Here is a 27,696-nt window from a genome sequence, read left to right on the forward strand (position 1 = left end):
GGAGAAGCAACAGCAAAAACTAAGTTGGCCAATGAGGGAATTAAGAATCCAGCCTACTGGCTGGATCCAGTTTTCCTGCCCCAGATATATATGATATATTCAGATATATCCTCCTCCAAGGCCTCTATATGGTTACTTCTCAGAGTCATTATACCTTGAGTCTACCTCATGCTCGTCAGCTGTCCTGCTTTGAGCCATTCTGGCTTCTGATTATCTCCTGGGATGTTTTGTTTTGGCTTCCGCAAGGGCGCAGGCCTAAAATACAGGGGGCTGTGAGCATGGCCCTGAAAGATGTGTGTCCCTATTTCCCTGTGTTGAGTGTTGGAGGGTATGCTACCTTGAGAGGGGCTATGCACTGACGATCATTGCACATATCTCATGGAACACCATTGGAGGATCAGTGTGCTATTTTTTAATTGTATTTTATTTGGTCTGCCTTCATGCAGTTAGCTCTGCATGTAAGCAGGAGCCGCTAGAATTCACCGTACACAGCAGCTACCTCAGAAGCCTTTATGAAAACTAGTCCTTTGGGTAATTTTGAGGAGTTGTATTCAGTGTAGCACTAAGCAAACTGTTTTGTCACTGCAAGTATTTCTCCTTGCACATTCTTCCCCCCCTCCCTACAACATATTCCCTAAATCTGTTCTGGGGTTTCCCCCAAGCCTCTGGAGCAGATTTGGGAACTGCATGGGGTTCATGCAGGGGGAGGAAATTCCATTGCACTAGTGCTAATCCTTGCGCAAGAGCAACAATTTAATTGAATATCACCCAGAGACTTAAGGTGGCTTTGTTTGTACAGTGGTACCTCGGGTTAAGAACTTAATTCGTTCTGGAGGTCCATTCTTAACCTGAAACTGTTCTTAACCTGAGGTACCACTTTAGCTAATGAGGCCTCTTGCTGCTGCTGCACTGCTGCCGCGCAATTTCTGTTCTCATCCTGAAGCAAAGTTGTTAACCCTAGGTACTATTTCTGGGTTAGTGGAGTCTGTTACCTGAAGCGTCTGTAACCTGAGGTACCACTGTAATCCATTTGTTCCCTGCCTTTTGTCTAAGGAACTCAGGGCAACATAAAAGGTTCTCTCTTGCAACAGCCATGTGGAGTAGGTAGGACTGAGATAATGACTCTTCCAATGTTAGAGGTGCATTTAGTGGAGACCTGGGAGAGGAGCTTTTCAATCCAGATACCCATATAATGGGACTCCTTTTCCAGAAAGATTCAGTCAGCAATTTCTCTCATGATTTTGAGATGGTCTGTTAAGACTTCTTTATTTTGCCCGACTCTGGCTCCCTGTTGTGCTGATTGTGATTTTCTTGTGTTGACCTTGTTTTAATGACTCTGTGTCATGCTCTCAGATTTTTATTGTTAGATTTCGGTACTTTGCAATATGACCTAGAGGCTACAGAGCTTTGACTACCTATATATCTCCCTTCCGCACAGCTTTGTGATGAGGACTGCAGATCCTCAGCCATGGAATTGATCTTCAAAACAACTTTTGGAGTGACCACTGTGAGTTTCCAGCAATTCAGGATGTGGTCACTCACAATATTATGATTTGCAGGTGCTTTTGCAAGACTACTTCACATGTAAAAACTAAAATTGCCTCATGGTGCTCCAGCCCTGTGTCAGTGCAGAATTGGTAACATTATAGAGTTTAAAGGTTTCTATGAAGAAAGGGTAGGAGCTTTGTGAATAAAATGGAAAATACACAACAGAGTTTGAAGAAATAACTTCATAGTTTAATTCTCTAAATGATGTTTTGCAAAATGTAATGCATTTTGTGAGCTGTGGTGTGTGTTTCTCTTGGCTCTGCAGTGCAAAATGTGTGGCTTACACAAACTGACCCTAGCAAATGTGTTCTGGTGGTAACTTAAAATGGTACAGACAAATGACAAATGTATTTGTTTTGGTGCCTGTTAGCTGTTCTGTTCAGTGTTAGTTCTGATATATTTATATTTGGGTATTTTTGTGGCAGCAGATATTTTGTGACTTCATTATGCCAACTTTCCTCAGAAAGCTGATTTGTCTGAACCCGGAGCCAAAGGAGTGCCAAAGCTAATATAGTTGGAAAGCAAATGGCGAGAACTGACTTATCTGTGGCATTTTCTTACATGTGCTTCTTAAAATGGCATGTGGTACTTGTTTTTAGTGAACAAGAACTTGTTCTCAGTGAAGCTGTAGTTACGGAATACAGTGGTACCTCGGGTTAAGAACTTAATTCGTTCCGGAGGTCTGTTCTTAACCTGAAACTGTTCTTAACCTGAGGTACCACTTTAGCTAATGAGGCTTCCCGCTGTGGCAGCGCAATTTCTGTTCTCATCCTGAAGCAAAGTTCTTAACCTGAGGTACTATTTCTGGGTTAGCAGAGTCTGTAACCTGAAGCGATGGGAACCTGAAGCATCGGGAACCTGAGGTACCACTGTAATTAGGTGCTGCCAACTGTTCCGGGTCCTGGGCTTACTGGGGCAATTCAACATAGTAAAGATCAGTGCTATTTTTTTCTGGGAAAAGAGGTGCCGGAACTCACTACAAACACCTCCCTTGTTCTCTTATAATGACAATGGCTCCCACCTGAAAGGTACGGGAACTCCATTTTGTCAAGTTCTGACTGAAAAAAAGTACTGGTTAAAGAGAGATACTGACAATTCCCAATAAAAAATGGAGGGCAGAATTGCTGGAGTTTGATCCCCGCACTTGGGGTGACTGGGAATAGAGTCACGATCAGATAAAGTTCACCTTCTCCTCCATTGCCCTTCAAGGATCTTGAGTCTTCCCCAGAGATGTTTAGCTATTGAAGCTGCAGTCATTGCTACTCTTTCCACTTTCATGTCAGCTGGGCTTCCTAGTTGGGATAACATTAAAGCAATCTTCATTCTCAGAGTTTCCGGCTCCACCCTTGGACCCAGTTGGTGGTGGCCACAATGCTCCAATTGCACCATACCCTAGCAGAGCCCTCTAGGTTCCCTTTCCTATTCCTTCTGTTGCCTTCTCTCTTTACTACACCTTTCTACCTTTCCTCCTCGCTCCACTGCTCATCTTGATACCCTTTCATGCTTAACATTTTGTGGCAATCACACAAGGCCCCCGGACGTTTGATGGTCTATTGACCCTGTGCCACCACTGCGATTGCTTTCTTCGCTGCCACCACCCCGTTTCTCACGGGGACACACGGAGTCCAGACGGTTGTTAACAATAACAACTAATCAAGTTTATTTTAAATGCAGGAACAAGCTTATGGTTTCAGTTAGTTTTTCTTGACAGTTTCTTAAATCTTAGTTCCTAACAACTTCAAACTGATTATTCCCAACTATCTCTCTGACTCCACCTGACAATTACTCTCACTCTCTCACAATACAACTCGACCAACCCACAGATCTATCCTCCTTCTTCCCTCTCCAACTCCCAAACCTCAACTGACTTTCACACAACACCCACTCTCACTCTAACTCCTCCTATCAGTTTCCACTGGCCAATCACATCACACTCATTTTAACCCTTTCCTTATGACCCACCTAGAAGGCAAACGCCACACTCCTTCACTGGCCTGTGCCTGAGCCCACCAAGGTCCCATCCATCTTGTTTCGATTTCTCCTGCAGTGCCTTGAGCTGTCACTCGGGCCCCTTCACTTGTTGTTTCCTAACCTTGTGGTCCACAGTCCTTTCATAATAATGAAAAATCTTAATCTGATGGCTAAACAAGTAAATCTTCCCCCTGCACACATACACCCTCTTTGGCTAAGAGCATCAGATGCATTTAGTAATGGATCTTGTTGCTGGTCTGTAAGTGCCCTCTGTTGGCCAATGCTGAAATATCTACTTTAGATTTAATAAATCCATCTTATTGTTATGGCTCCTGGGCACCTGATATTGATATTGGTCCTACACAAAACCTGCCACCAGAAAGAAAATGAAATCTGGTACATAATAAGCACTGGTAACTACAGAACATGCCACTGTGTTCTAAGACCTTTTTTTTTTGCTTTTGAAACTATTTGGGAATAATAAGTGAGATACAGGCTTGAAGGACCAAAGTAATAACTTTTTGGAAGCATCTAGATCAGGGTGGCTCAACGTTTCATACCAAGTGGGCCACAAGAATAAAATAAAAAAAAGGTAAAGGACCCTTGGACAGTTAAGTCCAGTCAAAGGTGATTGTGGCACTCATCTTGCTTTCAGGCAGAGGGAGCCGGCGTTTCTCCACAGACTGCTTTCCAGGTCATGTGACCAGCATGACTAAACTACTTCTGGTTCAACAGAACACCGTGATGGAAGCCAAATTGCACGGAAATGCCGTTTACCTTCCCGTCGCAGCACTACCTATTTATCTACTTGCACTTTGGGCATGCTTTCAAACTGCTAGGTTGGCAGAAGCTGGGACAGAGCGACAGGAGCTTACTCCATTGCAGGGATTTGAACCGCCGACCTTATGATCGGCAAGCCCAAGAGGCTCAGTGGTTTAGACCACAGCACCACCTGCATCAGCATGGAACCTATGGACTGCACATTGCTTTGTTGCATGGTGGTGATGGGGGGAAGCTGGGCCAAAATTTAAAGCCCTCTCCCGGCCCTTGTGTTACCTTCCCAAAGCTGGCTAAGTGAGGTGCTGGCAGGGTCCTAGAGGCCTCCCACTTTCCTTCCCAAAGCTGGAAAACAGCTAAATAGGCTTTGGAAAGGAGGCAGGAGGACTCTAAGACCATGTCACTTACCTGGCTTTAGGAAGGGTGAAGGGTTCTGTGTGTGTCAAATGTTGTTGAGGGCGGTCAAAAAAAGGCATTGAGGGCCGCATGTTAGACAAGCCTGATTTAGATTGTGCTCTGAATGCAAATTTTTCATTTTCAATAATGGAGTGTTCTTGTTTTGTGTGTATATTTATGTATTTACTACATTAACACCCTGTGGGTAGAGGGCGGTATATAAATTTAATAATTAATAAATAAATAAAGAATTAACACCCAACAATTCTGAATTTTGCAAATAGGTCACAGGGTGGGTTACTAAAAATTAAAACATCAAATACAAACAAGTTTGGGGTAAAAACTGCAGGCAGCCCTTTAATTGCTATTCTGAACCAGGATGTAAGTTGCTTGCTGCTCTCCAAAAGTTCTGGCTTACAGCTTGCATCAAATGATGGGGCTAAACGGAGTTGTTGTCCAGAAGATCCAGAGGGCACCAGGTTGGGGTATCCTGTTGTGGGCCAACAAAGCTAAGTCAGGGGGAAAGAATTGCTTTCTTCTACAGCTGAAGATGCACTGAACTGCTGTTTTAAAAGTGTCTGCTCTTGGAGCCAGCAGAATGAAAAGTACACAAAGTTAATTCTGGTTGTATTTGGTGCTCTTCCTTGTGTACATAAATAGCTTATCTGGATTAAAGCAAATTCTAATGGCCCTTAAATGCAGCAAATCACTTTTTGATGGATAGTGGCAGTGCTTTCTTCGGGGTGGGGGGGACGCAGGGGTACACATACCCCTAAACATTTTGTGAATCTAAGTTTGGCCTCATTGAGGGGCAGTATTTCCATAGGAGTAGAAAAATGAGAGTACCCCTAAACATTTTTAATAGGAAAAAAAACACTGGATTCAGAGTCATTGGTCCTGATGGAGAAGGAAAATAAAGTTGTCTAAATGACATAGCCACCACCACAATAGTGCAGCAAGGGACTGATCGGGTATTGTGCGTTGCTAGTTTTCTGAGATCTAGTGCTCTGTCTTGAAGTTCCTCAAATTGGTGGCATTTTAGGAAACTCAAGCAAGCCTCCCAAAACATGGTACTACTTTAAATATGTCTGTTTCATTGGTCCTTTACAAAAGGATACTGCTTATAATCTATTTTCCTCAAATGAAGAACTGTGGTCTTTGAACAAAAATGTGGCTTTTGAATCTTTTATTGCTTGACTTATAAAATAAACTAGATTTGTAGGTTTTTCTCCTTCAGCAACTCTATTGCCATCCAAACCTTTTGGGGGGACAGACCAGTTTCTCTGTGCAGCAATATGCCGTTTCTAGCTGATTGATCTTTCCCATTATGTAGCTTCTCTTCTCTTCCTATACAAGAGCTCCCTCTGCTTGAGAATGGTAGCGTAGTTATAGCAAATGCATTCTTCATTTTATCCCCTGAATATTTGTATGCTTCGATTCTGCTCTTAATTAGATTTATTATTATTTTATTTTTGGAGAGGGTATATAATTGCTGACTCACCTCAGAACGAATAGAATTTGGCTTCCACATCCCTTTACTGTCTCTTTATCCTGAAATAATAACTATAAAGGGGGCAATTTTGTTGCAATTAGGTTCTTGGAAAACCATGCTAAAGTCAAGGTGCTGTTGCTTATTATACCTTGGTCTTTCCACTGAATAAAAGAATCACTCCCTGTTTATTCCTGTCACATTGGTGAATGTCTGTGTCTACTGTTGGGTGTCTTGATTTGGTTCCCCACAATATTATCTGTTTGTCATGTGTCCTTTCTAGTGGAGATGACAATGTACAGTATTGTAGAATATCTGAGTAGCTTTGCCTGCCATGTTTTTCTTTAGTCATATCCACATTTCCTTGTTGAAATGTATGCACACTTTGCACACTTTCTCCCCTCCCTTCGTGACATTCTTATCATTTGGCAAACCTTGTCATTTTGCTGCTTTTCCTTCTAGGCCCAAATAGTAATGGAAGCCTTCTGTAGATGTACATATATATATATATATATGTTGCTTGTCTGGAAGCATTCCTTCTATCTATATTTAAAAATGACCGTTTCTTTTGCTTATTTTTCAGGACCCCTTAGATCCAACCAAGGCAGCATTTGTGGTCAGTTCACTGGTGCCAAATGGAGTGGCTGAGCGTGGTGGCGAACTCTTCCCTGGTGACCGTCTGGTCTTTGTAAATGACATGTGTTTGCACAATACTACTCTGGCAGAAGCTGTAGAGGTGTTGAAATCTGTGCCACCAGGAAAAGTTCACCTTGGGATCTGTAAACCTTTGATGGTAAGGGTTGGTCGTCTTATGTTATGTAACCTCCCAAATTCAGCAAAACTAGTTTGAGTGGAGTTTCCTATGCATCCCAAGAAGCAGACCAGGCCTGACCCACTAAGTTCTTTGAGCATGGCATATCTTATGAAGCGGTGTGCTGAAGGGCAAAGAAACATTTTTCTTTGATATTCTTGGAGTGAGAGTTTGAGTCTTGTTTTATACCAAAGACTTGTTTGGATTTCTGTCTCCCATTTATTTTAGAAATCACCCTGTTAGCTATAATGCAGTTTGAAAATTCAGTAAAATATACAACTTAGATCCATTGATTTCAGCGGATCTAATCTGGGTTTGACTTAGTTCAATACCTTGCAGCGTAAGTGATTTTAAAGCACAGCAGCAGCCAGCCAAGATAAAATCGCAGACAGTAGTGAAATCAAAGTCGTGTACAAACAGGAATGTCTTAACCAGTCTCCTTAATTAAAGGAGGATGCCACTGTTGAGAACTTTATGTTTAGGATAGCCACATGATTTTGGATTAATAGGATTCAAAATTCTGACTTTCTCCAGGCAAGATTTTTTTTTAAATGGCCTTTCCTGTCATCATGCAGTCTTGCCCACTTTTACTGAGCTATTTGTTCTGAATCTTTTACATAGCACAAGTACTTCTGGTGTAGGGTGTCTCATATAGTCTTTTTCTCCTGTGACCCAGGCAATTTGGGTTAATCTGTTCAAGAATAGAGAGAATGCATTGCTGCACAGATTACTGGCATAATGTTCACTCTCTGATGATCAAATAAACCATGATATGAATGAGCATCCTGCACCTACATGCAGCCACTTTGCTCCTCCATTTGCACCAGCACAAAATGGAGCTAGAAAGTCATAGTTTGCCAAAGTTTCACATTACATTCAAGCTAAGAAACTGTGAGTAATGGCTTCCAAACCAGCCAGGATATGGAGCCAGCTTTAAGCCATGGCTTGTTCCAATCACACTTTACCAGCTCGGATATAATGGAAAGATATGTGATACAATGGAAGGATAAAGTGCACATTGGTACAAAAAGTATTAACTTGACCTACATACATATAGTTCTGGACTGTGAACTGGTGGTAAATGACCAGGGAAGCTCAGAAGGTTGGCCCAGTGTGCTATAGCTGTGAAAAGGGCAAAATCAGTGTTAGGGATCCTTAGGAAATAAAATTGTCAGTATAGTACTCTGCTATTATACAAATCTATTGTCTGACTGTACTTGGCACTGTGTACAGTTCTGATTGCTGCACCTCCAAAAGGATATTGCAGAGCTTGAAAAGGTTCAGAACACAGAGCTTAGACCAGTTCCCTATGAGGACAGGTTGCATTATTTGAGGCTTTTTAGTTTAGAAGAAAGGGTGATAAGCACCTAAGAACTTAAGAAATTGCCTTATATTGAGACAGCTGATTGGTCCCTCTAGTTCAGTGCTGACTCTCAGCAGCCCACCAGAACTCATCCCAACTCTGCCTGGGGAATGAATCTAGGACATTCTGCGTCCAAAGCAGATGCTCTACCACTAAGCTGCAGCCCTTTCTGAACACCTTGGCTACCATTTTCTACAGTTTCCCCCCAAGACTAGTACTGGGCAGTGTTATAAATGCCAGAAAATAGATAGTGTAAGGCTGTCAAATTAATACGGCTCTGAATACCAGTTGTACATCACAATATAAATAAGGTGACTGCCTCTGCTCTCGTGTCCTGCTTGTGGACTTCCCATAGGCATCTAGTTGGCCACTGTGAGAAGAGGATGCTAGACCAGATGGGCCTTTGGGGGCTCTTATCATTTAAATGTGGCCAGTGTCAGTACAGTCGTACCTCAGGTTGAATGTGCTTCGGGATGAGCGCATTCAAGTTGCGCTCCGCGGCAACGGAGTGCGTTACTTCCGGGTTTTGCCGCTCGCGCATGTGCAGACGCTCAAAATGATGCCACACACATGCGCAGAAGTGGCAAAAAGCAACGTGTGCGTGCACAGACGTGCTGTCGCTGGTTACGTTTGCTTCTAGATGCGAATGGGCCCCCGAAACAGATCCCGTTCGCATCTAGAGGTACCATTGTACATGCATATTGTTTATTGGTTACTTACTGGCTTTATTGTTTTGAGTACATCTTCTATGTTCTTCATCCATATGGCTGTTTATAAAGGCTCTGATATGATTGGTTCTGGATTTGATGGTTTTTAACAAGCTGCACCTTATTATATAAGCTAGATATAGGAAACTAGTAATATGTATGTGTGTATAAGAATACAGAAAAATATAGTGGAATGTGAGGAAAACAGCAAAAACAAACAAACCAATAAGCCAAGCATATGGGCAAGATAAAAATGGTACCCAAACCCTTATGTTGCACTAATTTTATTTCTTCTACTTTGGTTTATTGCTTTCAGTAAGTTACTACATAAATAAAGTTAGGAAAAACAGCAGGGCAGTTTCTAAGCTCATCATCATCTATGATTTTCACTGGCCTAAGCAAAACATATTTACTTAGCTTTAACTTTTTAATCAAGTGTTTTAAAAGTTTGTAATGCAGTCAAGTGATCCTGGAATAACTGATGTTGTAGACTGCCTAAGCTAAATACTGATGGGCCTTGTCAGTCCCCTAGATAGGAGACCACCGAGAGCCCAAGTATAAACAGGACATTTAACATTTTACAATAAAATTTGTACTCTGTACTTTTCGTATGACTTGTGTCTCTTGAGTTTACTTTCTGCATTCCTTCTGGCTTACTTTTCAGCTGTGCCCCTCTGCAAGCTAGTTTCTTGCCATTCTCTTTCTCAAAAAGTTTGGCCATTTATATTTTCCTGATTAGTGTCTTATTTTTTTAAAGGGAGGAAATAATCAGCAGGGGACCTCTTCTACTGTCGATCCCAAGGGTATTGCCAAAAGTTTTGTATTTCAAGAACCAATCAATGATGTGAACTCATCAAAATGCCTTGAAGTTCCAAAGGTATTTATTGACTGTTTCTTTTGTTAAATTTAAAGTAGTGGTGCATAGAGATTTTTTTATTATTATTTTTTAAATGGTGGGGAGCACGAAATGTTTCCTGCTTCTATCGGGAACTGAACCTTTTCTCTAGATCAACTGTGTTGTTGTTGTTGTTTAGTCATTTAGTCGTGTCCAACTCTTCGTGACCCCATGGACCAGAGCACGCCAGGCACTCCTGTCTTCCACTGCCTCCCGCAGTTTGGTCAAACTCATGTTTGTAGCTTCGAGAACACTGTCCAACCATCTCGTCCTCTGCCGTCCCCTTCTCCTTGTGCCTTCTTTCTTTCCCAACATCAGGGTCTTTTCCAGGGAGACTTCTCTTCTCATGAGGTGGCCAAAGTATTGGAACCTCAGTTTCAGGATCTGTCCTTCCAGTGAGCACTCAGGGCTGATTTCCTTAAGAATGGGTAGGTTTGATCTTCTTGCAGTCCATGGGACTCTGAAGAGTCTCCTCCAGCACCATAATTCAAAAGCATCAATTCTTCGGCGATCAGCCTTCTTTATGGTCCAACTCTCACTTCCATACATCACTACTGGGAAAACCATAGCTTTACTGTACACATCCCTAAATAATCTACTCCGATCAATTCCACTATTCCAGAGCAAGCAATTTTTGGGATGTGAAATTTATGTATTCCAGGTGTATGTTCAGAATGAAAAAAAGGCTTGGCCATCCAGTGTTCTTCATAATGTTCTTGTGAATGTTGTTGTAGGTATAACACTAGGCCTTGAGGGTAAATTTATTGTGAGGTAAATTGAATTGCCTTGTGCTTCTTTTCCATATACAGTAGTCTCTTTCTGTCCCTGCAGCATGGTATATTAATTGGAACCCCACCTCCTTTTGAACTGGCCCCCAACTTCATTTTATAGACTAAAACAGAAAATTTTATAGCCCCCAACTTCATTTTATAGACTAAAACAGAAAATAGATGAAAAGCTGGCTCAAGGCCTTCCTGAAGTAACAGCATGAGAAGACTGGTAGGAGCATCTGGGAAATGAGGGATATCCCCATCCCCGCTCCATTCTACTCCTCAAGTTGCTCTCAACATTCTGTTGATAGAGTATGTGCATATGAGAAGAATAGTAGAACACAAATGAGCACATTTTTTGGCTACATATAGGTTAATAATTTGCAGTGAGCCTCTCAGGCAAAACAGGCTTCCTTCTTGCTCCAGTGCCCCATAGCCTTATGTGTTGCAGCATCTTCTGACTTACTTGCTATTAATACTATGGCCCTGGTCCTGCATCATAACCAAATATTTGCGCTCATTACTTTCTCCTCTGTTCACGTGCTTCTGTTTCCCTTCCTCATTTTTATATCAGCTGTAGTTTGCTGTGACATCCAGAGTGGAATACTTCCATTCCAGCCATAGTTTTCAGCCTCTGAACAGAAATGGAAACGTTTAATTTAATCTGGCATTAAACGCAAGGAACCTAGGGGGACCTACTTCCAAGTAAACATGCATGGAGTTGTGCTGCAGTCCCATCAAATTCCACATGTCCCTGGAATTCGCCAAAGCTTGCTTTCATTACAAATTCAGCCAATAGAAGAACTTCTGTACTTTTATTTTTAATACAAAATAATGCTTTATGTATGTGTTTTATTGTACAGCTTCATTTTTCTAATATTGTGAAATTGTTTTATAGATTCCCCCCCCCCCCAAGATAGGCAATAGTTGTAAAATCTAAACTGTTCCCAGGATGCAACTAGGATAAACAGTAATTCTCCACCTTCCTTCTTTTAAAAGGGCTACTGCAAATCTCTACTTTCATTTTTGTATTATTATTATTATTATTATTATTTAATGCAGGACTTCAGAGCTGAATCTTTCTCTAGAGAGGAACTTGTGGATGAACCGATCCTGCATTTGGGGAGGCAGTTTCAGCTTGCACAGAATGAGACGGATGCTGATAAGGAGTCATGGGAAATGCATGAGTTTTTGAAGCCTTCAGAGGCTCATCTTGGTGAAGAACGGGAGATGCTGGTGGATGATGAGTATGATGTGGATCAGGATTATTTTGGCTATATGCCGCCAGGTGTAAAAGATCCGGCTCCATCTAGTGAGATCCACATTGAGACTGGAAGGCATTGGGCAAAGGAACTAGAACCTCCTACCATGGAAGAACTAAGTTCTGACATGGGCCTTGGTGCTGCCAAAGAGGTACTTCTTATTTTTTTTTGCATATGCAGTAGCAAGAGAAGTAGGAACAAGTTTTAATGTGAAGTATGAGGATGGGATGCCCCCTGTTCATTACAGATATTGCTGGGGAGTTTTGCATTTGCGGGCAAACTTGGATATCTAAATCGGGAATGGGGAGCTCAAGTCCCTTCCAGGTGCTCCTGGACTTCATCTTCCATCATAGCTGCCCATATTAGCTGGGGCAGATGGGAAATGGAGTCCATCTGCATCTGGAGGGAAACAGGTTTAACTAACACAGATTGAAGTGGTTGATTATTTAGACAATTAGGAATTTTCGCAATAAAGAGGCTTACATGATATTCTGCAAGCGTAATGCTACAAAGTGTAAACAATGTCAGCTGCAATAACTGTGGTTTTGGGCAGCAGGGTTCAATTAATGGTCACATCTTATGTTCATAAGAACATGTTATTGAATTAATTTTAAAAGTTAAGTTTCCAGTAAACTCAGCGTCTCTCTGCAACATAGTGCAATGTCAGCAAATTTCCAAATTTGAATTGCCTGGGGTTTTTTCTCCCTCTTTCACTGAAGGCTAAAGAAAATGGAATTAACAGTTCAGGGTTCCCTGGAACATCAGAGTACAGCCAACCAAATACTATCGTGGATGGCCATGGAATGAGTAAGTTATCATGAAATAAATAAATATCAGCTGGATTTATCTTTCTGCCTTTATTGCATTTAATTAATGCAAGATATGTCAGCCTAAATATAAGATGACTTTGGTCAGTTATTCTAAGCTCACTGTACCTTTTTGCTCTCAACGTCCGCATCAATGAACAATAACTGATCTCTTAATTGTGCCAGGTGCCAAGATGCAAAATGACACGAAACCTCCTCTTTCTGTTGATGATGATCTCGAGAGAAATAACCTGAAGACTGAAAATTGTGACCATTCCAGTACCCTGGATTCTGCCTCTCTTCGACTAGGGCTGCCAAGGTATGGAAGAGATTCTCTCTCAACTTAAAAAATGTTTGCTTATTGTCATGGAAGGTGTAGAAGACACATCACTAACAAAGCTGTGCAAAAAAAACTTTGTTGTCTGTCTTAAAGAATACAAGAGCAGAACAGTAATGGGAAACTCCTGACTCCATTCAGATACAAGCAAGTTCCGGGTCACCACTGTAGGCCTATTCAGACATTGTTCCTGAGCACATGATCCATGGACAGGGATGGGCATTCTATCCATATCTCCATCGCATAAAGCCCCACACACTTAGTCTGTGGCTATCCCTGTGTTGAGTGGCAAAGGTCTGCAGAAAGCTTTACTCTTATTCACTTGAACATGAGTAGAACCCTCCACACAATTGTGTGTAAAGGTAAAGGTACCCCTGCCCGTTCGGGCCAGTCTTGCCAGACTCTAGGGTTGTGCGCTCATCTCACTCTGTAGGCCGGGAGCCAGCGTTGTCCGCAGACACTTCCGGGTCACGTGGCCAGCGTGACAAGCTGCATCTGGCGAGCCAGCGCAGCACACGGAACACCGTTTACCTTCCCGCTGGTAAGCGGTCCCTATTTATCTACTTGCACCCGGAGGTGCTTTCGAACTGCTAGGTTGGCAGGCGCTGGGACCGAACGACGGGAGCGCACCCTGCCGCGGGGATTCGAACCGCCGACCATGTGATCGGCAAGTCCTAGGTGCCGAGGTTTTACCCACAGCGCCACCCGCGTCCCTACATAATTGTGTGAGGTGTGTGTATATTCAAATATACTTCGAATATTCACGTGTTCAGGCAAATACTTGAACATCTCTTGTATACAGTGACACTATGCACACCCTTATTTTGCCTGAACTGAAATAAGTAACGAGGCAGAACTATTTTCTTCAATGGTTTTAGCTTTATTAAAGAGGACCTGAATTTCTCGCCGTGTTGTGCAAAGCCAGAGTGTGCTCACTTTCAAGAGCATGGAAAAATGTAACTATTAACTGATAAAAGATGTATCTGTTTTGTCCGCCAAATATCTGTTGTAAGCGAAGATAAGGTGGTAAAGGTGTGTGAAGTATAAAGAATGAATGTTAGAAAGCAGAAAAGTGTGGGAAGTTAAAATTTATTTTTATTTTACTTATTTAGTGAATTGCCTGAGAGAGAAGAAGGAGAAGGAGAAGAAACTCCAGTTTTCAGTCACTGGGGAACACCGCAAACGTATGTTGATAAATGTTTCAACATTTCTCCTGACTTAGAAATTATTTGAGGCCTTTTGGCGTGGAGTATATGCTTGCCTTAACTTTTCATTTTTTGCCAGTGACTGTTTGCTTGACCGTTTATTTAATCCATTCATGAATAGCACTGAGGTAGTTGTGATTCCAGCTTTGCTAAATACTACAGATACAATTAATGCTTAGCAGATGTCCTGCTGAAAAAGCTTTATTATATCAATCCTGTTGTTTTTAGAAACTTGCCAGTTTTCCATTGTAGTTAAATTATCAACGAATGTTGGTTCACCTGTGTATTCCTACATGAAGGTTTTGCTATCTAGGCATACCACTTGCATTCAAAGCTCCTGGTAGTCACAAACCTCTAAATGAGGGCAAGTTCACACATTATGGGTTTTTTTGTGTGTGTGTCCCTAAGGTGTATGCCCTTAAAACACATGTATTGTGTATCCAGATATGTAGAATACTGAGATGTGTTTTGATTTGGCTCTTAGCTTATCATTGCTTTTAATTATTTTTGAAGTTTTTAAATAGTTTTTTTACTGATAATCTCATTGTTTTATACTTGAGGTTTTTCTTATAGTTAAGCAGTATATATATTTTATTAAATAAGTAAATATTGTAAAAGGTAAAAAAAGTAAAGGACGGTTAAGTCCAGTCAAAGGCGACTATGGGGTTGCGGTGCTGATCTCACTTTCTGGCCAAGGGAGCCAGCGTTTGTCCACAGACATATTTCTGGGTAATGTGAACAATATGACTAAACAGCTTCTGGCACAACAAAACACCGTGACGGAAGCCAGAGCCCATGGAAATGCGGTTTACCTTCCCGCCACAGCAGTACCTACTTATCTACTTGCACTGGTGTGCTACCAAATTGCTAGGTTGGCAGAAGCTGAGACAGAGCAACAGGAGCTCACCCCGTCATGGGGAATCAAACCAGCGACCTTCTCATTGGCAAGCCCAAGAGGCTCAGTGGTTTAGACTGCAGCACCATCCACGTCCCTATAAATATTGTAGAGGTCCATTCATCATGGACATGCAATTAGCTATAACTCTCTATTGAGCTTACACTCTCAGTGGTGAACTGTATTTTGTGAAGTGGCTCTATAGCAATGCTTGCCCAGGGCTGGATCTAGACACATCAAAGAAGCGTTTCAGTTAAACACGTTGTCAACTTTGTATGAGAAATCAGGTTGGAAAAAACGGCACTCCACAGTGCCATCTGGTGTCACAGTGTTATTATAATGCTTATACAATTCACACGGGATGCAGGTGGCGCTGTGGTCTAAATCACAGAGCCTAGGGCTTGCTGATCAGAAGGTCGGCGGTTCGAATCCTTGCGACGGGGTGAGCTCCCGTTGCTTGGTCCCTGCTCCTGCCAACCTAGCAGTTCAAAAGCACGTCAAAGTGCAAGTAGATAAATAGGTACCACTCCAGCGGGAAGGTAAACGGTGTTTCCATGCGCTGCTCTTTTTCACCAGAAGCGGCTTAGTCATGCTGACCACATGACACGGAAGCTGTACGCCGGCTCCCTCGGCCAATAAAGTGAGATGAGTGCTGCAACCCCAGAGTCGTCCACGACTGGACCTAATGGTCAGGGGTCCCATCTCTTTTCCAGTGTAGCTGAGTCCCAGCACTATTTAATGTAGCTTTACATCCAGCTGCTGCAAGAAGAGAAGAGATGTGTGTGCATGCATGCTGGGCTTTTTGTGTCATGCACTTATTGGGATACTTGTGAGTCTATCTACTAAATCCCCAAAATTTGAGGGAATCTATAAAACCCAGGAAGTGCTGTTGAAAGAGGACTGGAGATAAAAACAATGACAAAATGCACATGGTTCTGAAAGATGTGCACCTCTGCATCAGAACTGTTTTATTTAACTGAGTGGCAAAAACAGATTATTATTTTTATGCCTAGTTTGCCTTTCATTCTGTGTGGATTTGCTAGTGTTTCGCAAAGCAACATGTGCCTGCCAACTTACCCGAGTTTATTTCACCTGGATGTTGAATGACGAGTTCTAGGAAAGGAAGTAGGGAACAGACTTTAAAGGTACCCAGTGGCATAGTTAAAATGATAAACTAGTTGATGATGGCAACTGGACAGCAGTTTTTCTTTCTGGGCTTCCCAGCATATGGCCTGCATGCTGAATGCACCTGGCAAAGAGCTGAAGTGCAGGGTTGTGTGTGCATGTATGAACTCCCTAGTGGTTTAGCTGGAGTTCTCAAGCACATCAGTTACAACTTCCATTGGAAACACAAGACCTGCAGTCTGTGCTTGGATGCAAGTCTTTCTATTGGCAGTATGGACCAGTGGAATAACTTTAATCTAACTGGCTTTTGTCAGTACATCAGATTCTGTTCTGGCAATATATATTTTTTACTTTAAATGTAACCCTACTAGGTGTGGGTGTGTTGTATGTTTTGTGTGTGTGTGTGTGTGTGTGTGTGTGGTGATGAGGGTTCTCCAAAGTATGGATATAATAAAAGTGTAAAGTCTAGATTTGTTAGGCATTGTTGACTATTGTAAGACAAGCAAAGCCAGTACAAAAAGAATGGGTTTTATTTGGACTGCAATAGAAGTGGACTGCATATATATATATATATATATATATATATATATATATATATATCCAGAAGGTTACAGAACAGTTTCTAAACTAATATATGGGATAAAAGCCAATTGGAGCTGGGGAGTAAGATGCTAAATAAGAACATAAATATAGTGGGTATATCAGTAACCTGGTAGAATGAGAGAATCAGTGGGACAGAGTTATCCCTGAATGCAAACTCTATGGAAAGGAGAGAGAAGGGCATATTGGGTATGTTGTTACTATATATAGCAAAGAGTGGAAATAATGCAATACACAGAAGACTTAAGGGGAAGTAGGTTGCTGTACTAGGTGAATATTTTGATCTGATCAAGCAGGGTTCTTCTTGTGTCACTTTCTTATGATAAAATGCAGGAGCATTTCCTTTAAATTAGTTTCCAGCAAGCAAATTCAGTTGTTGCTGTCATCTGGCTTTTCTGTTGTTCGTAGGACAGGGGTTGTACCATCATCTCTTATAACATCAGGCTGAGGCCTTCTGGAATCGCTGAGTGGGTTGAGTTCCCTGCTTTTGCGTGTTTCATCAGAAGGAGATACTGAGACGGCTTTTCAGCAATTTCCACCAGGCTATAACATAACATACAAATCACTTCTCGTTTTAAAAGGCTCATGTTACACCTTACAAAGAACAATATGTTTAGATTAGCATCAGGACTGCAGAGTGAAACAAAAATCACGTAACTGAAACCTCTCATGTTCAAAGGATTGTCTTACTCTCTACAGTGTTGAAATTTTTCGAGAACCCCATGTGCCACTTGGCATCAGTATTGTTGGCGGACATACAGTTATAAAACGCTTAAAGAATGGAGAAGAGCTTAAAGGTATATTTATCAAGCAAGTCTTGGAAGACAGCCCAGCAGGCCGAACAAAAGCTCTCAAAACTGGGGATAAAATACTTGAGGTATGTTCAGACAAACATCTGTATCTTTAAAAAGTTGCGTCTGTACACACCTGTCTTAGCTGTATGTGTTCAAGCATTAAATGCATATTTTGAACAGAAAATCAAATCAGCCTTAACTGTAAGTAGACATAGTAAACATTCATTTGTGAGTTCAAGATGTATGAATTCAAGATGTGTGAGCTGAGTGCTCTGTATTTGCACACATTGTTAATATTTGAAGGGTGGGTTTGCACAGATTCCACATGGAGATGTGTGTGCTCCTTAAGCCTATGGGAGAGAATGCAGAAGTCCCACTGGAGGTGTTAATACTATGCATAAATACAGGAAGTGCAATTTAATTCAGGATTCCTGTGTTCATGCTTTCTGTATATGTGTGTATCACTAATGACTGAAACTACTCAGACTCACCAAGTCCAAATTCTGACACGAAGGCAGATTCTCAAATATGCATTACTTCCTTCCTCAAAATGAATCCATGTGAAACATGCCACTTTGTCAACGAGAAGAAATCAACCATAAGGAAAGAATGTCTTAGCAACATAACCACAGTTGAGGAAGAGAGCCATGTGTTGCCAGGTTCCTGTCCAGCTACTGTTTCTATGCATTTTCTTATGCCTGCATGTCTTAAGACAATTATTTGTAAATGTGAATGCATCACTTGTCATGGACTGAATACCGTGCTGATTTGATTAAGGACAATTTTGATTCACTCATTTAGTTAAATATATTTGCTATAGTAAACCTCTTGGTGACCTTTTTTCTGGCGCTATTTTTTACTGGCTGAGAGCTTCTGTTGCATCTTGTACTGTGAACAGTGCAGAAGAGCATCTAAACAGGCTTCTTGCTCTGCAGGTGTCCGGAACAGACCTGCAGAATGCAACTCATGAAGAAGCTGTGGAAGCCATAAAAAATGCAGGCAACCCCATAGTGTTTGTTGTTCAGAGTTTGTCTACTCTTCCAAGGGTAAGTTACTTTGCATGCTGTTGAAGGTGTGTGCGTTTTTAAAACAAAATACCTACATTCTCTTTTTTGTTTGTTTGTTTCCTTCTCATCTTGTCCTAGAACCGAAGGGTTCAAGGCAGATGGCAACCTTCAAATACAAATTCAGCCAAACAAATACAGCATCAGAATGTAAAATCACCCCATACCTAGCCCAAGACTTGAGTGAGTCTCTAGCAAAGAGATGTGGAACCTCTGGGTTTCCTCAAACTAGGAGACAACTTCCATCATTCCTAATGGACATGGCGACTGTGGGCTGCTGGGAGCTGAAGCCCAACATATGAAGGATGACAGATTCCCTATCCTGGCTCTAGTGGAACATAGTTTTCTTTGTGTGTTTAGTACACAGTTTGTATAGTCAAGAGTGCTCACATTTGCTCTTCAAGAAATCCAGCTTCCGATTAACCAACTGTATTCTGAACTATCACTCATTTTTCTGTACCTCCAGAATAATGATTTTGATCCCAGGTCACCCTTCCATGAACGGGAGGGTTCCTTCCATCCAGCCTCTTTGCAGGAGAGCTTTGATTTTCTTGTAAAACTGAGCTCTGTTCTAGTACTGAAAACAAACTACTGGACTGAATGTATGCTCCGGCGAACCCTTTCCTTAGTTCTGTATTGCCTCCATCTCTTGCCTTGGTTTTGCATTTGGCTCTGCTTGGTGGATTTCAGGGTTTGCAGGAACAAAGTATATCCCTTGAGCCTAAAGTCTTTCCAATATGTACTAAACAGAAAATTTGTTTTCAGAGTACCAATCTTGTATAGCCGACAAGGAGTTTCCCCAAGCCTGCTGATATCTTCCTCTTTTGTGTGGATCATGCAATTTTGTAGAGTAAAACTTTAGGGGTGGGGATTTAAAGGCACAAGATAGCTGCCAAATGAGGACTGAGCATGCTGAGTTGGGGTGGAATGGGAAGCCAGATGGGGAGGGAGTGATTTGTAATATCCTACAAGACAAGATGGCTGTCTAGAATCCTGAGCAGGAGCTTCTCGCTTTGTTATAGGCCCCCAATTGTATGGAATGAATGTATAAACAATGTATTTTTTTAAATGTATTCTGCAGATAGTTTCCATTGTGAACCCCAAGAAAAATAAGGACCACAAAGTTCAAGACCCAGAGGGAGACTGTGGAAAGGTATTGCAGATGCTATCTCTCACTTAGAAAATAAACTTCATGTAGCAATACATAATACAGAAGGTAGTTTTTTTTCCATTTTAAGACACAGGGAGAAATTCCTTTAAACACAAGGATAATATCTGGAGATTTTGTGTGCCTGTGTGTAGATTTGCTTGTATATTTGGAAAGGCAAATAAAAATATGTATTTTATACTTGCAATTGAACTTTACTGCTATTCATAATGTCATGCATAAAAATGAGATAACATTAAAAGCAATAACTCAGTAGCGGCTTAATTAAAAAAGAAATGTGGATTAATGTTCATATTTGAGTGAGTCACAAAAAAACCAGTTTTGCTGAAGAGGGGGAGGTGTCTATATTCGAGCCATTTGCAACTCAATCCTATGCATGCAAGTCCCACTACGATCAGTAGGTGTTACTCCCAGGTAAGTGTAGGGTTCCAATCGTAAAGAAATTTTTGCCTTTTCAGTTAAATGTTCAGAGTGAACCAAGAAAATGCATAGGCTGATTTGTAGGTTTGGGGCCTTTATGCTCATAATTTAACCAATGTAAATAAGTCTGTAAATTTGACTCCAACTAGTTTTTAACTCTAGAGGGTTTGTGTGCCTGTTTCCCATTTGGGGAAAAACAGGGGTGGCTGGATCAGGTCCCAACATTTTATGCACTCCAGCTGCCATCACAGGGAACTATACCAGTCCTCAGAGTACGTTTTGGGATTCATAACCTGCTCCGTCTGCCTTGGAGTGGACAACACAAGCTAATATCTAACCAAACAGAATAAAAACGGATTCAGATTAAAATAGTGTTGAAATTTCCCTGCCCCTTGCTCTTGCTGGTAAGAAAAAACCCCAAAAGGCATGTTTTAAAATTATTTTGAAAGCTGAGAATCCACGGGGATGGGGCAGCCTGCGGAGGCCATCAGTAATACCTCCCCCCCCCCCCCGATAATCCACAAATCTGATGTGTAGATTATCCCCATGTGCAAACCCTAAACATATATTGGAAATCATAAGGGAGGCTGGGGAATGCCTTGAAGTTAGGGGGATGAATTGGCAGGGTGATAGATAAAACCAAAGGTTAGGACCGGGCCATGGTAAAGGTACCTCATGAAAACCTTTTTCTGGCAGTTGAGTAGATGCTACTATCTGGGCTATATATATATATATATATATATAGAATAAGATTTGTGTGTGCTTTTAAATTTACTACTACTTTTTATTTTGTGTTTGTCAATGGATTTTAGTGTGTTGTGTTATAAGGTGTCATGGGGTGTGTGTTTTTTTTTTAAAAATTGCTGCTTAGTTTGAGTACTCATGTAATTGAATGTAACTGAATAAATTCAAAAGAATAGAAATAAATCTCATTTTCCTAACTGAGTTAAGGATGTTGCTTGGTTAGAAAAAGAAATAGTTGCCCAGTAGCTATTACAAAAGAAGATTTTCCCATCCTACCCAAGGAACTTGTTTTTTCATATTAATTAAGAAGGAAGTCTTAGTGTGCATGCAGAAGGAAGGCAGACCAAAGACGGGGTCTTTCTGCATCTTCCAACTCTATTTCTGGGTTAGTGCTGAAGAGGTGCAAGACTGGAGTCAGAAGGTTCTCTCTCCTCTAGCAGTGGAAATAATGGTCAGGTAAAGACCTTCCCTTGTGTTTTCCCTTGCTGTCTCTGCTAGAACATGGCAGGAGCAGAGGTGAAGTGCCTCACGAAAATGAGACAAATTGGTTATGCAGAAATAGCAAGTCTGATTTGCATAATTAATATATCTCATTTGCATAATATGGAGATTATGCTGCTGTGATTTGGACCTTGAATAAAGCTACCCCCAATAAGTAGTTAGAGTATTTGTGGCTGATTTTCATTCTCTGTAGCAGCTCATCTGAAAAAAAGAAGAAGAAAAAAGTCCCATCCATTTGCAGTGTATCACCCTTTTAACCTTCTAGATTCCCAATCGCTGCATTTTTACAGTTCAAGAGCCGAGTTCACTAATCCTCCTGAAAGCTGTGAAAGATATCTCTTTCTTTGCTACTATAGCTCTGTAAAATGAAATGCATGTACACCTTTTCATGTAGGCGATCAAGATATAAAATAAAACATAACAATTTAAGACATACTCTGCTTGCCTACCAATAATGGATTTTTTTCCCTTTGGAGATTTCTGTATCAGAGCTGCATCAGAAAATCAGAATATTGAACTATTGTCTGTTGAGCCTATGGGCCATGTTTAGTTTCAGCCCAGATTATCATTGCTAATTACTTGAGTCACTAGTGATTTTCATCCTCTTTGTATTTTTAGAACATGAAAATCATTTTTTGGTAATAACATATTTGCTGTATTTGACAGCTCATTCACAAATGCAAAGGTTTAAGTGCATGGGAGCTGGTAGAATCCATACACTCAAAGCTTGCTTAGTGGTTATGCTCTGCTTTGTTTTTGGCAGGGGAGGAAGTTAGTGGAAGATGGAGAAGCCACACCCCAGTAGATGGTCTAGTGGTGGCAACTGGTCTCTGTCTCTCTTTCTGTCCCTCTCTTTTAAACTGTGCATGCAGTTCTAGTGTATATAACGTTTGTAGCCAGGATGTGTTTATATAAATAACTGTAATATCCAATTTAGGATAACATTCAGTACCTCTGATCAAGTAGGCTCTAGGCCATGAAAACTTAATACCGTAATCAATTTGTTAGTCTTTAAGGTGCCACAAATTATTTTTTCTGTTTAGTGCAACAGACTAATGCAGTTATCCATTTGGAAAGTCCCTAAAATGGTAACTCAGGATTCTTTGATTTTAGCTTATCAAGCTAACAATCTTAACAAAGTAGTAGATAAACTATTCCTGTGTTTACAGTGAGCTAGTAAAAATGAAAAGGCAATCAAACTATTGCTGGGATTATTCCAATAGAACTGGCGTACATAATGAATGAACATTAATTTATGAATGAAGATTTTGAAATTACTAGTAGCCAGAATCCTATTTACACAACCCACTCCAGCAGAGAGAGTTAAATGTGTCACATTCCGAGGCACCAGCAGTAGTATTTTTCTAGTCTAGGCTGCAATGAAATCAGCCATGCTTGTTCAAGGTGATGATTTCATCCTTTGCCTCTGGGCTTTGGCTCATTGTAAATACAGAAAGTGATCCAAGACATTTCATTCGACAAGCTATTAACAGCCAGAGATAAGTACAGATTAATTCGTATGTTTACCTCGTATTGTAGACAGCAGAAAGCTACGTGAGCCTAGGCTATGGAGGTAGATTTAATGCCACAGGTGAAAAGACATATATCCTGGTTCTTCATCTTCTGAAGACAGAACCATTTAAAAAGTAGATTATACAGAGAGAGAGAGAGAGAGAGAGAGAGAGAGGGAGGGATAGAACTAGATATCCAATTGCTAACAAAGTAGTTCCATTAGTGCAAGGACTTCTGGCTGTGCAATGGAACTCCTCTCTTTTCTCTCCCTGCCTCCCCCATCTGTTCTGTCTCCACCCCCCAGCTTCCAGAACAGATTTGGGGGAGGGTACAGTAGTTGTGTGGGCAGAGAGAGTGGAATTTGCATTGCCTAAATGGAAATACTTACAACCACAGAACTATTTAGTTGGATACTGCACTATACATTCTTTTTTTTCTCAGGGCAGTTCTAGTTTGTAGTTTCACTTAGAAATGGAATCCAAAATGCTTAAATTCAAGTGTGAGGGATAGCAAGAGGCATGTTTTGGCGTGATCAACAGTACCTGTAGTCTTCTGTGGCTTGTTAAGTGTTTTATTGTAACTGTTGACTGCTAACCATTGTTATAGTGATGTTCTATATCTTCTTCCTCACTGCTTTTTTTTTTAAAAAATGGTACCTTATATGTAAAGAAAAAATAAATAAGGTTTTGTTTTTTTACAGTTTCTTTCCTTTCTTTCTTTTACTCATTTTCCAAGTGGGCCTCAATCTGTGAAGCATTCTTCCAAACTGGTGTTCTTTATTGGGAATGTAGTTGATGCAGGTCATTGTTTCATCTAGTTCAGTATTTTCTACACTGAGTGGCAGTTTCAGTCTAGGGTTTCAGACAGGTGGTGGTGTTAATTGTTTCTATGCAGAGCATGGGCTGTGCTACTAATTTACAACCATTCCCTGTAGGTAAGAGAATAGTATAATTGGCACTTACCCATGTATATTAATAGGCTAGTACATTGAAGCTCCCCAGCCTTCACATAAGATTTGAAATGTGACCACAGGTAAATAGATAGCGTTAGTGGTGATGCTAGACATCAATTCAGGGGCCCTGATTTCTATTGAGGAGGCTCTGAACTAGGCCCTGTGCCACCTCTCATGCCCCATTTCAATTGTGGCATCACCTGCAGCACCCCTGACTCTCTGTGCCCAAGGGGGACCGAACTGGTTTTGCTCCCCTAAATCCACCTGTGCTCCAGGAGTCTTTGATTTCAGACACAACACACACATTCATCACTTGATGTTACCATCCCTGATACCTCTGTAGGGAAATTTCAGGGTCTGAGTGGCTACACTGAGAAGATCTTTTCTGCCTGATCACTAAAGAAAGTCCATGTATCATTGCTCAGTTTCTATCTACATTGTGTACATCAAATCCATGTCCTTATAGCAATGCCAACTTCCCCTTTCAACATTTGGGTATTCCCAAGCTGCCAGTTAAGAAAGCAATTTTATTGTGAAGATGCTTCTCAAGCATTTTTTTTTCCCAAATAAAGTTTTAAATTATCTTCCATGAGCCTTGCGGGTAGAAGTTGTACTGTTAAATTATGCAGTATTCCTGGCTGTTCATAACAGGAGCAAAATGTGGTTGTTCTGCTAATGGTTTCTTTTTTTTATTATTGTAAACAGTAAGCATTCCTCTCCATCACTTAAGTTCTAATAGGGCACACAGGCACATAGGATTTGATTAAAGGCTAATGACATACATGAGTTTTGGAGATGGCATATGATTAGAGATCTCACTGACAAAATCCCAGTGTGCTGAGTCTTGTGCGCTAAAATAGAAGTCAAGTATATGTATAATAATACATGTTACAATAGGCTCCTAGTCACAGTCCTGAAGGATCAGCTTTGCACTAAAGCTTATATAAACCCAGGAGAATCTGTTAGTTAGGTTTTTATCAAGATTTTCCATTGGTACACCCAACTCAACTAACAAATTATAACTGCACAAAATAAGTATTTATTAGAATAGCAGCCCATTGACCCAACCATCACTCTGGGCTGGAGCTCCTTCGGTTTTCAAATGGAATTTATCCTGTAGAGCCAAACAGGAGTTACAGCTTGGTAAGGAGAAATTTCAAGGTAGAAAAAAATTGAACCTGCCATTGTAACTCATTATAACTTGAGACTCCCAAATGAATTTTAGTTTTAAGTACATGAGATACCATTTATCCTTAAAATTCTGTTGGGCTTCGGTAGCAGATAGCCTTGCACTCTACCCAAGCAGTCTTATTTTCTTCTAACACCTGAACTTCTTTATATTGCTCATGTAATTGAATGGTTTTCATTTTAGAGAGAGTGCAGTTTTGCTTGTAATTTTGTTGCTATGAAGCCTTTTTTAACATTACTTTGGTTTTTGTTTAGTACCTGCTTTTATTTTTAGCTGAATGAAAATTGTTTTATATATACACACACACAAGAAAAAAACCACAAGCTGATTTAGAATCATATGTATATTCGTATAAATGTCGATGGTTCATACAAGATTGTGACATCCTTCAAGATGTTGCTTTTCTTACAGGCGTTGGCAGGGGGTGGGGGTGGGGATCTTTAAAAAAAAAAAAAGGCTTGTGGACCTTTGGTAATCATTCTCTCCTGTAGAAAAAGGATTTTCCAGCCATTTGCGTTGCTCTCATGACATCTGGTACTTACCATTTGTTTACTAAAGTGCACCAAGCTATTAGCATTGTGATTGCATGAGATGCAATTGAGCATAATTCAGTAAAACTGTGCAGCTAAAAGAATGATTCAGTTACTTGGAGCCAAGGAAACAGATGCTTGGATGCGTTTGCTGCAGTACTCCTGAGCTCCTTTCTTTGGGACTGATATGCACCACTATATGCATCATTATCGAAAGTGCCTTTATTTATGTGAGGTAATGGAATTTTATTGAAAGTTTTGTAATGTATAACGTATCTGAAATGGAGCTGAGCTCCAAGTAAAATATTGTAAGCTATAATGCCTGTAGAGCATTATCAAAACAGCACATCAAAAAACAGATTTGTTTTTAAAAGGATTAAGGTTCTTGTCAAAAAAGGGGGGGAATGTTTTTAGTTGATGTTGTCAGCTAAGTAAGGTAAACCTTGCAGCTATCATGGTTTTGGTATGTATGTTGATAATGAAGTCCTTTAGCGGGGTGGGGTAGTGGTGTTCATTCAGAACCCGCTATGAAATCCATGTTCTGCATTTTCTGCTCTTTGGTTCGGATTTAGAAACATTGTGTGTGGGGTGTGTGTTGTTTTTAAAGCAGTCAAAAATTTCACTGAACCTGAAGCTTCTGAAACTTCAAAATCCAAGCTGTTCTTCCATAAGTGATTTCTTGAGCTGAAGAAGGAAGCAACTCTGAAGGTTTTCTGCATAATGTGCTGAGCTTCCCTTCTCTTTTAGAAGAAAAGTGAAACTCCACCACCCATGAAATTGCCACCTCCTTACAAAGAAAAGTCCCGCTCTGAAGAGATGGAGGAAGAGGATGAGGAGGAAGAAGATGACACTTGCACAGATGGTGAGTTGTCTTACTTAGTTTTACTAGATCGACTGAATTTCTGAATAGGGTTGCTCTGTATTGAATGGTGCCTTCTAAAATAGCATTGTTGTGTGGTAAGCACATTGTAGAACTGCAGTTAAATGTTGCCAAAGGGAGTGGCCATAGCTCTGTGGTGGAACATCTACTTTGCATGCAGAAAGTCTCAGGTTCAATCCCTGGTAAGGTTGGGAGAGGCTCCTTTCTAAAACCTTGGAGAGCTGCTGCCAGTCAGTGTAGACAGTGCTGAGCTAGATTGACAAATGGTCTGACTTAGTATAAGGCGGCTTCCTGTGTTCCTATGAAACTCATAATTTGAATGTGGAAAAAATATGTATTTTTTACTAAGCTCATGAAAATGGAATTGGTCCTCTGAGGTAATGGTATCCGTAAATATCAAACGTAGGCTTTAGTTTCTCTTATTTATGTAGCCAGTGCTGAGGATTGTTTCAATGAATGTCAGATCTCGCAGATTTTAGCTTGCTCTGGTACCAAGGAAAAAACAGGGAGTGCTTCGTACTTGTTGTTTATTTGTTTCGTGTGGGAAAGCAAGCAAGCAAGCAACAGTGGACATAGTGTGGGTCTCTTGCTATAACAAATGTCTGTTTTAATTGTTTTGCATTTGCGGGGTGGGAAGAGAATTGTAGGATTGGAAGGAGTGATGGTGGGTGGCTTAGGTATGTGTTGTAGCAAACTCTGTATTGCCCATTTCCCTGCATTCACTCAAAAGCTCCAGCAGCTGCTGTGTGGGGCAGGGCGGGTTGATCTGAGCCATCTGCAGTTTCAGAGTTGTTGTCAGCATCCATCTACCTCAGGAGACAATGGAGGAGCGCACCTTTGGGGTTAAAGTCAAGCCGTTGCAGAGTTACAGTGCCTGCTGTGGAGTATTTGCAGAAAATGTGTGTGGCTCTGCTCCCAACAAGCCCCTTGCCTAGCTTAAGTTCAAAACATATTGAATTCAGGAAAAAATGCTCCTGCTGTTGTT

The 27,696-nt window shown here is 41.0% G+C and overlaps 1 protein-coding gene across 13 annotated transcripts in view; it reads left to right on the plus strand.

Annotated features, from left to right (window-relative positions):
- Positions 1-27,696, plus strand: part of PATJ (PATJ crumbs cell polarity complex component) — a 157,190-nt gene that overhangs the window by 45,895 nt on the left and 83,599 nt on the right. For 9 of the 13 annotated variants that reach the window (XM_083447973.1, XM_083447968.1, XM_083447965.1 and 6 more), the window contains exons 18-27: positions 6,765-6,974; positions 9,820-9,939; positions 11,790-12,140; positions 12,709-12,796; positions 12,982-13,114; positions 14,245-14,316; positions 17,657-17,834; positions 18,687-18,797; positions 19,897-19,968; positions 26,579-26,693. In XM_083447973.1, coding sequence (XP_083304099.1) covers positions 6,765-6,974; positions 9,820-9,939; positions 11,790-12,140; positions 12,709-12,796; positions 12,982-13,114; positions 14,245-14,316; positions 17,657-17,834; positions 18,687-18,797; positions 19,897-19,968; positions 26,579-26,693 — 1,450 coding nt within the window. The remainder of the gene's footprint in view (positions 1-6,764; positions 6,975-9,819; positions 9,940-11,789; positions 12,141-12,708; positions 12,797-12,981; positions 13,115-14,244; positions 14,317-17,656; positions 17,835-18,686; positions 18,798-19,896; positions 19,969-26,578; positions 26,694-27,696) is intronic. The other 4 variants (XM_083447971.1, XM_083447964.1, XM_083447969.1 and 1 more) reach the window with 1 other exon arrangement.

This window comes from Podarcis tiliguerta, assembly GCF_965153285.1.
Source record: "Podarcis tiliguerta genome assembly, chromosome: 6".
Taxonomy (NCBI): Eukaryota; Metazoa; Chordata; class Lepidosauria; order Squamata; family Lacertidae; genus Podarcis; species Podarcis tiliguerta.